Source organism: Chelonia mydas, chromosome 27 (genome assembly GCF_015237465.2).
Source record: "Chelonia mydas isolate rCheMyd1 chromosome 27, rCheMyd1.pri.v2, whole genome shotgun sequence".
NCBI lineage: Eukaryota > Metazoa > Chordata > Testudines > Cheloniidae > Chelonia > Chelonia mydas.
The window spans coordinates 2,918,780-2,930,806 of NC_057860.1; the positions used below are offsets into that span (position 1 = coordinate 2,918,780).

Sequence of the window (12,027 nt, forward strand, 5' to 3'; positions counted from 1 at the left end):
TGGTAGCCGTGTTAGTCTGTATCAGCAAAAAGAACGAGGAGTACTTGTCGCACCTTAGAGACTAACAAATTTATTTGCGCATAAGCTTTCGTGGGCTAAAACCCACTTCATCAGATGCATGCAGTGGAAAATACAGTAGGAAGATATATATACACAGAGAACATGAAAAAATGGGTATGGCCATATCAACTATAACGAGATTAATCAATTAAGGTGGGCTATTATCAGCAGGAGAAAAAAAACTTCTGTAGTGATAATCAGGATGGCCCATTTCAAACAGTTGAGAAGAAGGTGTGAGTAACAGTAGGGGAAAAATTAGCATGGGGAAATAGTTTTTACTTTGTGTAATGGCCCATCCACTCCTAGTCTTTATTCAAGCCTAATTTAATGGTGTCCAGTTTGCAAATAAATTCCAGTTCTGCAGTTTCTCGTTGGAGTCTGTTTTTGAAGGTTTTTTTGTTGAGTATGACTTTTCGGTCTGTAATTGAGTGACCAAAGAGACTGAAGTGTTCTCCGACTGGTTTTTGAATGTTATAATTCTTGACGTCTGATTTGTGTCCATTTATTCTTTTGCGTAGAGACTGTCCAGTTTGGCCAATGTACATGGCAGAGGGGCATTGCTGGCACATGATGGCATATATCACGTTGGTAGATGTGCAGGTGAACGAGCCTCTTATGGTGTGGCTGATGTGATTAGGTCCTATGATGGTGTCCCTTGAATAGATATGAGGACAGAGTTGGCAACGGGCTTTGTTGCAAGGATAGGTTCCTGGGTTAGTGTTTTTGTTGTGTGGTGTGTGGTTGCTGGTGAGTATTTGCTTCAGGTTGGGGGGCTGTCTGTAAGCGAGGACTGGTCTGTCTCCCAAGATCTGTGAGAGTGAGAGATCATCCTTCAGGATAGGTTGTAGATCCTTGATGCGCTGGAGACGTTTTAGTTGGGGCCTGAAGGTGATGGCTAGTGGCGTTCTGTTACTTTCTTTGTTGGGCCTGTCCTGGAGTAGATGACTCCTGTGTATTCTTCTGGCTCTCTCAATCTGTTTCTTCACTTCAGCAGGTGGGTGTTATAGTTGTAAGAATGCTTGATAGAGATCTTGTAGGTGTTTGTCTCTGTCTGAGGGATAGAAGCAAATGTGGTTGTATCTTAGAGCTTGGCTGTAGACAACGGATCGTGTGGTGTGGTCTGAAGGAAAGCTGTAGGCATGTAGGTAAGTATCGTGGTCAGTAGGTTTCCGGTATAGGGTGGTGGTTATGTGACCATTGCTTATTAGTACTGTAGTGTCCAGGAAGTGGATCTCTTGTGTGGACTAGTCCAGGCTGAGGTTGATAGTGGGATGGAAATTGTTGAAATCATGGTGGAATTCTTCAAGGGCTTCTTTTCCATGGGTCCAGATGATGAAGATGTCATCAATGTAGCGCAAGTAGAGCAGGGGCATTAGGGGACGAGAGCTGAGGAAGTGTTGTTCTAAGTCAGCCATAAAAATGTTGGCATACTGTGGGGCCATGCGGGTACCCATAGCAGTGCCGCTGACTTGAAGGTATACATTGTCCCCGAATGTGAAATAGTTGTGGGTGAGGACACAGTTCAGCCACCAGGTTTGCCGTGACATTATTGGGGATACTGTTCCTGGTGGCTTGTAATCCATCTTTGTATGTGTGTTGTCTGTAGCCCAGTTCTCCAATTTATCAAGATCCCTTTGAATTTTAGCTCTCTCCTCCAAAGTGTCTGTCGCGCACCCCCGCCCCAGCTTTGTGTCATCTACAGCTTTGATCAGTGTGGTCTCTATTTCAACATCCAGGTCATTAATAAAGATATGAAACAACAACGGACCCAGAACAGAATCCTGTGGAACCCTACTTGAGATCTCCCTCCAATCTGACATCATTCCATTAATAGTTACTCTTCATTTGCAGTTGTTTAACCAATTATGTATCCACTTAATGGCAGTTCTACTGAGCCCACATTTCTCCAGTTTATTTATGAGACTATCATGTGGGACTGTGTCAAAAGCCTGCTGAAGTCCGGGTATATTATATCCACCACATTCCTTCTATCCACCAAATCAGTTATCCTGTCAAAGAAGGAAATCAAGCTGGTTTGGCATGACTTGTTCTTGGTAAATCCATTCTAGCTGCTAGTGACCACTCCTTCATCTTTGTTTTGTGTCTAGATGGATCCTGATTATCGTGTGAGAAAGTTCCTGGCACTCCTAAGAGAAGAAGGGGTGTAAGTACTAGTAATATTTTAAAGGCTGATCCAGGACCCAACTCTGCTCTCTGATGCATGGGTGCCACTCCCCCTGACATCAGAGGAATTGCAGCAGAGTGTCTGACAGCAGTATTGGGTTCTGGGGTTGTAATAGCTCTTTTAAATTCCATTTTGAACCTGCCCTTCCTACTCCAGTATCATTCTGTTCCCCAGTGACTCTCCAAAGCTATTAGGGACCCAAAGCATATCTGAATTCTCTGCCTTGAGTATCCGGGGGAGACGTTAAACTTGTGCCTGATCTGCTGTCTCGAACGAGACTACGTCAGGAGTAGCTTCACTGTAGCCAGTGGAGTTAAACCCGGTGACATCAGAATCGGGCCCTTTGCCTGTTGGCTCTACTGTTTGTTTTTCTCTGTGTCCTGCTTTGTCAGCCTTCCCTGTGCAAAGGACCCATCCCACTCCTGTTGAACTGGACCTACAGTCAGGCCCCCGCTGGCAGCATCATTTCACAGACGCCTGCTCTCCAGTGCATGCACTGGAATCTCTGGGGCAATGTTCCCTCGTTTTTTATGCCCATGTGCGGAATGAATTTTGTTATGTGCACCAATATGGAGGTTGATGTGTGGTGGGGCCGAGGGGTTCAGAGTGTGGGAGGGGGCTCAGGGCTGGGGCAGAGGGTTGGAGTGCGGGGGGGTGAGGCTCTGGCCGGGGGTGCGGTCTCTGGGATGGGACTAGGGACGAGGGGATTGGGGTGCAGCGGCAGGTGGCTCAGAGCTAGGGCAGAGGGTTGGGGTGTGCGGGGATGAGGGCTCTGGCTGGGGGTGCAGGTTTTGGGGTGGGACTGGGGATGAGGGGTTTGGGGTGTGGGAGGGGACTCAGGGCTGGGGCAGAGGGTTGTGGGGTGGTTGTGGGCTCTGGGCTGGGGCCAGGGATGAGGGGTTTGGGGTGAAAGCTGGCCCAGGGCTATGGTGAGAGGACTCTGCCCAGTCCTCTCTCACCACAGCAGCTTGGGGCCAGGTGAGAGGTGCCTTTCCCCGGCTGTGGCAGCTCCAGCGCGCCTGGGCTGGGTTGGGTTGGGCTGGGCCGGGGGGTGGGGGGATACCCTCCCTGGCAGCTCGGGCAGGGCTGGACTGGGCTGAGGGAGGGGCTACCCTCCCTGGCAGCTCGGGCAGGGCTGGACTGGGCTGAGGGAGGGGCTGCTCTCCCCGGCAGCTCGGGCAGGGCTGGACTGGGCTGAGGGAGGGGCTGCTCTCCCCGGCAGCTCGGGCAGGGCTGGACTGGGCCAAGGGAGGGGCTCCTCTCCCCACCTGCGCAGCCCTTGAGACCCTGCTGCGCAGCTGACAGGGAATGTCGGGTGGGAGGTGGCAGGTTGCAGATGTGTCTTCTGTGTGCATGCTGTGTATGGGTCTCGGTGTCTTCAGAGAGACAAGCTTTGTGGTGGTTGTGGTCTGTTTTTCAGTAGTGTGCTCGACTGAGCGGAGATGGACTGTGTGCAGAGCTCAGTGGCTGGAGAAGTGACCAAGCTGGAGAATACACTGGGATCCGTGTTCTTCTGTTCAACATACTGGACAAAGTGAAATGTTCATCTACCTTCAACATCCCACTTGGAATTTGCATGTTTAGCGAAATAAAATATCCCTTCTTTGCTCTTAAATATTCTGGTGTCTTGTGGAATGGTCAGTCTCCTCTAGAATACCTTGCTTCTGTTTCTGTGCACGCTAAAGTACGTTCTCACTGTTTTATCATGGAGGAAGTGTCCAATGAATTATGAAGCTAACACTTATGTCCAGCATTAAATTAATACCACAACATGGCACCTTTTCTGTACAAAAGTTCTACTTCTAACCTACAATGGTGTAGTCTGCAGCTGTGTTGCAGTGTGTTTGTGATATCATCATTGTGATGGAGAATGCTCTCCTGTACAGTTGTCTGTTGTCATGTGACCCAGTGGGATTGGCTGTTGAGCCTGTGATGTCACTTCCCCGTCCTGCCTGATACGGTGACGGATAGCCAGAGCTAGCTTGTCTGTGCGGATTCCAAACACGCGGCAGTGTAGTCATTGCCTCGGACAGCAAAGCGCAGTAATATAGCGGCTGCGGCCCACTTTGACATGCACTCGGTTGGCGGCCCAGTGGGGCTAGCAGCAGTAGTGACTGCGGCTGGCAGAGGGCGGCAACGGGCAGAGTTGGGTTCCTTCCCTAGCTAGATACGTGCACAACAATCATTTCTGTAAAGCTTTGAAGAATTTTTTTAATTTTCTCACTTAAGCATCTTGTTTCCATAATGTCAGTTGAGAACCTAAATTTTATTAAAATGTGGGTGGTATTGAAGCCAGAACTGGCATTAACCAGTATAACTAATCCTGCTTTCCTGATGAGCTACTGAGAGTTGGAAAAAATGATCTTTCCTCTCATCCTTTGAAAGGTAGGTATCCAAGTTCTTTTTCCTGAGTTGTCCAGGTTCTTCAGGACCCCTTGTGTTGCCAGGGCAGGCTCGGTTTCCATTCTTGCGCTGTGGTAAAGCAGTGTACCAAATTTTGGCTGCAAAGCACCTGCATGATACTCTTTTACTGATAACTGAGTGAGAATTCTCTTCCCTCGTCAATGAGCTCAGCCCGTATTTTAACAAAGTGCATGGAGCATGCTGCTATATTTTCCCCACCCGTGACAGGGAGAGGCAAACAATCAAAGCCATTTGCAGGAACATAAAGCCCATGTGGCTTCACAAGCTGCCTAGGCATACTGCCAAAGGCTAGCAACTCAGACACCCCTAGGGGTTTGGGAGCAACCTCCTTCTCTGCGAATGTCCTTTGGCCCTGTGGTTGAAGGCAAACCATTCTCTAGACCCTGCTGTGTACTTGAACCTGGTCATGTGTTTTAGCCATTTAACTTACCTCCTTGATTTTTTCTTCTTTTGGTCAGTGCTGCTGTACTGTGATTTTGTGAGTCCCAGTGACCAGTCTGCACCCTCCTATATTTGTGTATGATCTTGCGACTTTCATTTGTCCCCTTCTTCCCCCCCAAATCCCAGTGAAAGCGGCACACGATGTATTAATTTATGTCTCAGATTAAATGATGTAAACATTTATTGTGGTTTTTTGTCCAAAGAGATATTAAGAAACATAAATATTATATGGTTTAAATGTAAATCATGGATGCAATAAAAAGAACATACTTGGAATGACTTAGGAGGCTGAATTGTCCTTGGGAGATGGATGTGTTCGTGGCGGGAGCTGATACATATTGAGAACTGGATATATTGGATGCATCCAGGCACAGGCCTCAAACTGCTGTTTCTGGGGTCTTACTTTAAGATACAGCTTTGGAGATCTTTAGAAGCAAAGCTCAGGTTTTTGCAATAGTTCCCATACCGGTTACAGGGCGTGATAAAATGGATTTTATGTGCAAAGAGAAAAACAGATCAAGGCCAAGATTTTCAAAAGTGAATAATCTTTTGATGCCCAGTATTTTGCTGCACAACTTGAGACACTATGAAGGGTCCTGATCTTCAGAAAGCCTGGGCATGACCCCTCTGAGCATCAGGTCCCTTTAAGGCATCTCAGGTCACACTTTGGAAAATCTTGGCCGAAATCATTAACTCTTTGACTATGGGCTAGCAAGAAAATGTTACCACATTCAGTTTGATCTTAAAAACCACACTGGGGGGTGGTGGGGAGTGTTTAACTACACCCCTGTCTTTCACCGTGTCACCTCCCAAATCCCCCTCTCTGCATAGCCTCTGCAACCTGGCACTTCCATCACATGTTGCCCTAGGTGGTTAGTATCATTGTGTTACAGAGCTAGCCTTGGGTTTCAGGCCCTTAGGGATAGATGCGTGTTTTCACAAGAATTTCTCTTTCTATATATTCTCCTTTTATGTAAAATAAATAATGGCCCATGACTTTTGTTATATACATTCCGGCTACTAACTTAATTATTTCCTTGTCATCCTCCTAGTGCTTTCACTTCCAATTGAAGGGCCCACATGAACCACCCAAGGCTGCATTTCCACCGTAGAATATTAAATACTGAACTGTTAAGCAAATGGGTTTTATTCTAGCATCCTGTGTAACTCTCATGCCACAACACAAGCAGGTTCAGAAGCCAAAGGACTGGTCTAGCCATTGGATGCTATGATGGCGTGAGAGAAAAGGTATTTATTTGGTTTGCAGCACATGTATTGGCCACTAATAGGATTCTGCTTGATCTAGTGTTCAGAAATTGGTGTGTGTATTCTGAAGGCATTTGGTAAGTTTCTTGTTCTCCGACCATCCCTGCTGAACTAATGGTAAAAGTTCAGCTAGGTAGACAATGTAGTTCTCCCTACAGTATTTCAGCTTTGAAAAACCCTAGTAGGCTCCCATTTTGTTACCTTATCCAATCTAATCTCTCTCTAGTTGTATTCTCTGCCAGATCGTTGCTTGTTGATTTGAATGTTTGGAACAATAATGATTAGCAGACTGGGGCTGTGGAGTGATATCAGCAGTTACCCAGATAGAAAGGTTTCAGAGAGGTAGCCGTGTTAGTCTGTATCAGCAAAAACAACGAGGAGTCCTTGTGGCACCTTAGAGACTAACAGGGTTCTAGCCCACAAAAGCTTATGGTCAAATAAATTTGTTAGTCTCTAAGGTGCCACAAGGAATCCTAGAATCTCTGGGTTGGAAGGGACCTCAGGAGGTCATCTAGTCCAAGCCCCTGCTCAAAGCAGGACCAATCCCCAATTTTTGCTCCAGATCCCTAAATGGCTCCCTCAAGGATTGAACTCACAACCCTGGGTTTAGCAGGCCGATGCTCAAACCACTGAGCTATCTCTCTCCCCTCCTCATTGTTTTTCCAGATAGAAAGGGTCCACACTCATATGCATGCTAGATACTGTAACTCATTTCTCATGTTTCAAATACAGAAACAGGGGCAGACTCTAGTCTTTAGTTGCAGTGGTCTAGTGTTTAAAAGGCCAGTGGTTGCCTGTACCTCTCTTCCAACATATACATAGAAACTGGTGGTAAAACACTGGAGTAAGTTAGCAGGAAATTCCTTTAGCTAACGGAGTCTTGCTCTGAAGTCCAGAGTCACTGGGTGTGTGTATACACATCAGTGTAAGCCTAGGGCTAGTGGGACTCAAGTCAGCTGGCCCAAGTCAGAGAACCCTGGGCTTGAGCATCTACATTGTATTTTAAACCTAGGTTAAGGATTTTCTGACCAATGTTCGAACCTAGGACTGTGGCATCCACATCACAGTGCAGAGACCCAAGTCACGGTAACCTATCCCAGAGTGACTAGCACCCCCCAATGTCGACACGCTAGCCCTACTTACATGTTGCACTGTGGAAAAACTCACTGCCCACCCCGTTTCCTAACTGTAGTGGTGGGTGCCGACCAGGAGCATGCGAGTACGCAAACTGCAGAATCACAGAGCTGCTGCACCCTGGAGGCAGGGATTAGGGCTCCCCAGGAGGCTGTTAGGAAGTTGGGGGCTGGCTCCCACTCACTGCTCTGACAGTGCACGCTGCCTGGGAACCTCTGCACCTCCAGCCCTATGGGGGGCAGGTTGGGCCCAGGAGCAAGGGACAAAGCGGGGCAGGAGCAAGCGGCTGCCCTGCAGGGAGGGGGAGCGGCAGAGCTTGCGGCTCAGCACGGCGGGGAGGAGGAGAACCCCAACTCCTGGCAGCCAGGAGCCGCCTCCCCCCGTCAGCTTTGCTCCCTGCTCTGGGCAAGCTTTGCGCAGCAGTGAAGAGGAGCGGGGCAGGAAACGCTGCCGCAGGAGGCTGCAGGGAGGTTTTGGGGCTGACTCCCACTTGCCCCCCGACAGTGCATGCTGCCCAGGCATACGCAGCTCCAGGGAGGCCAGAGAGCAGAACAAGGGACCAAGCAGCTGCCCTGCTGGGAGGGGGGTGCTCAGCCGGGAACGCTGCTGCTCCTCCCAGCAGGGCAGCTGTGTAGTCCCTGTTCTGCTCTCTGGCCTGCAAGGCCGTCCCAGGGGCTGCGTGTGCAGGGGCGCCTGGCCAGCATGCACCAAAATCTGGCTGGGCTCTTGTGCCCAGGAAGCAGTTCTCTCTCCAAAAAGCTTCTCTGGGTCGGTCTCCAGTGAAAACCCTGCAGGCATCCTGGTAGTGTGTGTGCAGACTGGTTTTCAGCAGACCAAGGGTTAACGCTGATCCGAGCTGCTGACAAAGGAAAGTGTGGCTTCTGTTTGCAACAGACTGCACTATAGATTGTTGGCTTCCAGAGGATTAAGGAAGTTGCCCCAAGGAACTCTGGGATACATCTGGAGGACTTCCAGGACCCGAGTCAAGCTGGGGGCCACGTGCACACAGGAAAGCAATAGGGCTCAGATCCAGCTTAACATGGGCTTGGACCCTAGGTGAACCCAATTGGAGTGTGGATGCAAGGGCGGGGACGGGTAGGCGTGAGCCTGGGCTTATATTGCTCGGCTAGCCCCAGTGGGCCTGTCTACACTACTGTTGGCTTCTTCTGCACACTCGGCTTAAAGGAGTTATTGTGTGTTCTGGCATGTTCCACCTAACAAAGCCAGGAGTGGGTATGTGCTGGTGGGGACCTGTTTGAATCAAATCAAACCAGCACCTGTCCAACGTGGGGAAAAAACTGTTTCCCAATTTGAGGTCCCCATGCAATAAAACATTGCTAGAGTTTTTAAAAATGTTATAATACAAAAGGGATTGCAGCCAAGGCAAGACTGTGCTATTTTGGACTTAATTATGGTGGCTAAAGATGGATTAGTGCTGGAAATGACCCACCTTGATTATCATGAGCATTATAAAGTGAGGTTTCAAAGAGGGATGGGCTATTACCAGCAGGAGAGTGAGTTTGTATGTGTTTGGGGGGGGGGGGGGAAGGGTGAGAAAACCTGGATTTGTGCTGGAAATGGCCCTACTACTTGATGATCACTTTAGATAAGCTGTTAAGTGGGGTGGGAGGAAGTTTTGTTTCATGGTCTCTGTGTGTATATAATGTCTTCTGCAGTTTCCACGATATGCTATGCATCCGATGAAGTGAGCTGTAGCTCACGAAAGCTCATGCTCAAATAAACTGGTTAGTCTCTAAGGTGCCACAAGTACTCCTTTTCTTTTTACGAATACAGACTAACACGGCTGTTACTCTGAAAGATGTGTTAATCACTGGGCTGAAAGTTGGTGGTTCCCATGGGACCTGATTATATTCAAGGGCAAACACGGAACAGTCCCAGCAAGTAATATATAAACTTGGTGCTTCAATGTGGCTAACTTCCTAAGGCTGAGGAATTTTGAGTGAAATTGATCGAAAGGAAAAATTTAGATAGAAACATGTCAATGAAAATTGGGAGTTGATTAGATGCCCCAAAAACCACAATTCCACAATCATAAAAGAGGACCAAAGCTCATCCTGGTTCAGTGGGGGAGTGAAGGCAGGAATTAGAAATAAAAACAAAAAAATAACTTCTAATGTACTTTGGTGGCTATTAAATATGGAACATTGATAATACAAGCTAAATATTCCTGGGAAGAATCCGTGGCTGGCAGGGCTAAGGGCAGTAAGAGGGAGTTTAAATAGATTAGGAACTAAAGAAATCCTAGCCATGGTGTTCGCCAATTACTAGATAGAGATGGGAAAGTTGTTGTTGTTGATACAGAAAAGGCAGAAATGTTCAGTAAATCTTTCTGTTCTGTATTTTGTTGTTGTCCTATCACCTGGGGATGATGAAGTACTTCCCGTTCCACTAGTAACTAAGGAGGACATTAGACAACATCTGCTAGGGATAAATATTTTTATATCAACAGGCCTGGATAACTTGCACCCAAAAGTTCCAAAAGAGTTGGTAAAGGAGACATCTAGCTCACAGATGGAGACTTTAATAAATCTTGGAATACTGGGGAAATTCCAGAAGATTGGGAAAGTGCTAATGCTGTGTCAGTATTCAAAAAAGTGCAAGCAGGGATGACCCGGTAACCAAAAGCCAGTTATCCTGACATCCTGGATAAAAGGATGGGAAAGTTTATATGGGATTCAACTGATAAAGAATGAAAGGCTAGGAATATAATGCCAGTCAACTGGGGTTCCTGGAAAATAGGACTTGTCAGACAAACCTGATTTCGTTCTTTGAGTTTACAAGTTTGGTTGATAAAAGGTAACTGCATAGATGTAATATGCTACACGTTTGTAATGCATCTGGGTGGGAACTGCCGCACTTTCTGATTAGGAAATCAGCACTTTAAAATACCATTAAAGCCCACATTAAATGGGTTAGGAACTGGCTAACTGACAGATCTCAAAACATAGCTGTCAATGGGGAACCATAATTAAATGGCGGTGTTTCTAGGGAGGTTTCGCTGGGATTGGCACTAGGCCTGATGCTATTCAACATTTCCATCAGTCATGTGGAAGTGAATACAGAGTCACTGCTTGTTACAATTTGCAGATGACACAAAAATTGCTGAAGTGTAAATGAGAACAGGGCAGTCATGCAGAGTGATCTGGATTTCATGGTAAACTGGGCCCATTCGAACAAGATGCACTTTAATACAACCAAATATAAAGTCACACATCTAGAAACAAGGAATGCAGGTGCCGCCTACAGAGTGGGGGACTATCCTGGCATGCAGAGACCTTGAAAAGGCCTGGGGGGGTTTATAGTAGGCAAGCAATTGAACACAAACTCGCAGAGCAAAACTGTGACAAAAAGGGCGAACGTGACCCTCCAGATGGATAAACGGGAGTAGGGAGGTAATTTTCTCTCTGTGTAGGACATTGATGAAACTGATAGTGAAACGCTGTCAAGTTGTGGTGTCCACATTCTATAAAGGTTTTTGAAAACTTGATGGGAGTACAGAAAAGAGGCCAAAAAAAAAATTTGATGGCTGTAGAAGATGCGTTACAGTGAGAGCCTTAGAGCTCAACCTGTGTAGTTTATCAAAAAGAAGATGGAGAGGGGCCTAGATCACAGTGTATGAGTACCATCACAGGGAGGAAATACCAGGTACTCTGAAGGGTTCCTTAATGCACTGGAGACAGGCAGAACAAGAATCAATGGCTGGAAGCTGAAGCCAGACATTCAAATTAGAAATTAGGCACGCATTTTTAACGAGTGTGATTAACACTGGAACAAACCACCAAGTGAAGTGGAAGATTCTCCACTCTTGATGGCTCTAGTCTAAATCAAGACTGGAGGCCTTTCTGGAAAAGACGATTCAACCCACACACGTGTTACTGGGCTCAATACAGGGATATTTAATGGACTGTGACAAACAAGAGGTCAGACTAGATCAGTAATTCTCAAACTTTTGTACTGGTGACCCCTTTCACATAGCAAGCCTCTGAGTGTGCCCCCCCCTTATAAATTAAAAACACTTTTTAATATATTTAACACCATTATAAATGCTGGAGGCAAAGCGGGGTTTGGGGTGGAGGCTGACAGCTCATGACACCTCCCCCCCGCCCCCAGTAATAACCTCGCAACCTCCTGAGGGGTCCTGACCCCCAGTTTGAGAACTCCTGGACTAGATCATCTAATGATCCCTTCTGGCCTTAAACTCTGTGATTCTATTTAATCTAATGCCATTGAGTTCTGTGTAGGATTAAGCTACGCTGGACACCATCAGACGCTGTCTTAATGTTTGTTCATTGTGATATTTCACTGTAGAAAGCTGCTTGTGATCAGCACTATCACCATATGGCAAGTGGTTAGTTTTTAGTCTCAGTTGCTGGTGTTAATTGAGGTGGCGGTGTCTGAATGCACTCACCTGTCCATCAAGAGCACTGACCATTCCTGTGGGTGCCACTGATCTCACCAGGCTCCATAACAAGTGAACAACATGGGCTCTCGAGTGT

The 12,027-nt window shown here is 47.1% G+C and overlaps 1 protein-coding gene across 5 annotated transcripts in view; it reads left to right on the forward strand.

The window, feature by feature from the left end:
* The window catches only part of NSF (N-ethylmaleimide sensitive factor, vesicle fusing ATPase), a 174,033-nt gene extending 168,647 nt beyond the window's left edge, over positions 1-5,386 (forward strand). For 4 of the 5 annotated variants that reach the window (XM_037886719.2, XM_037886721.2, XM_027830794.3 and 1 more), the window contains 2 exons: positions 2,169-2,224; positions 3,666-5,386. In XM_037886719.2, coding sequence (XP_037742647.1) covers positions 2,169-2,224; positions 3,666-3,681 — 72 coding nt within the window. In that variant the 3' untranslated portion in view covers positions 3,682-5,386. The remainder of the gene's footprint in view (positions 1-2,168; positions 2,225-3,665) is intronic. The other variant, XM_037886720.2, reaches the window with a different exon arrangement.
* Positions 5,387-12,027: the final 6,641 nt, after the last annotated feature.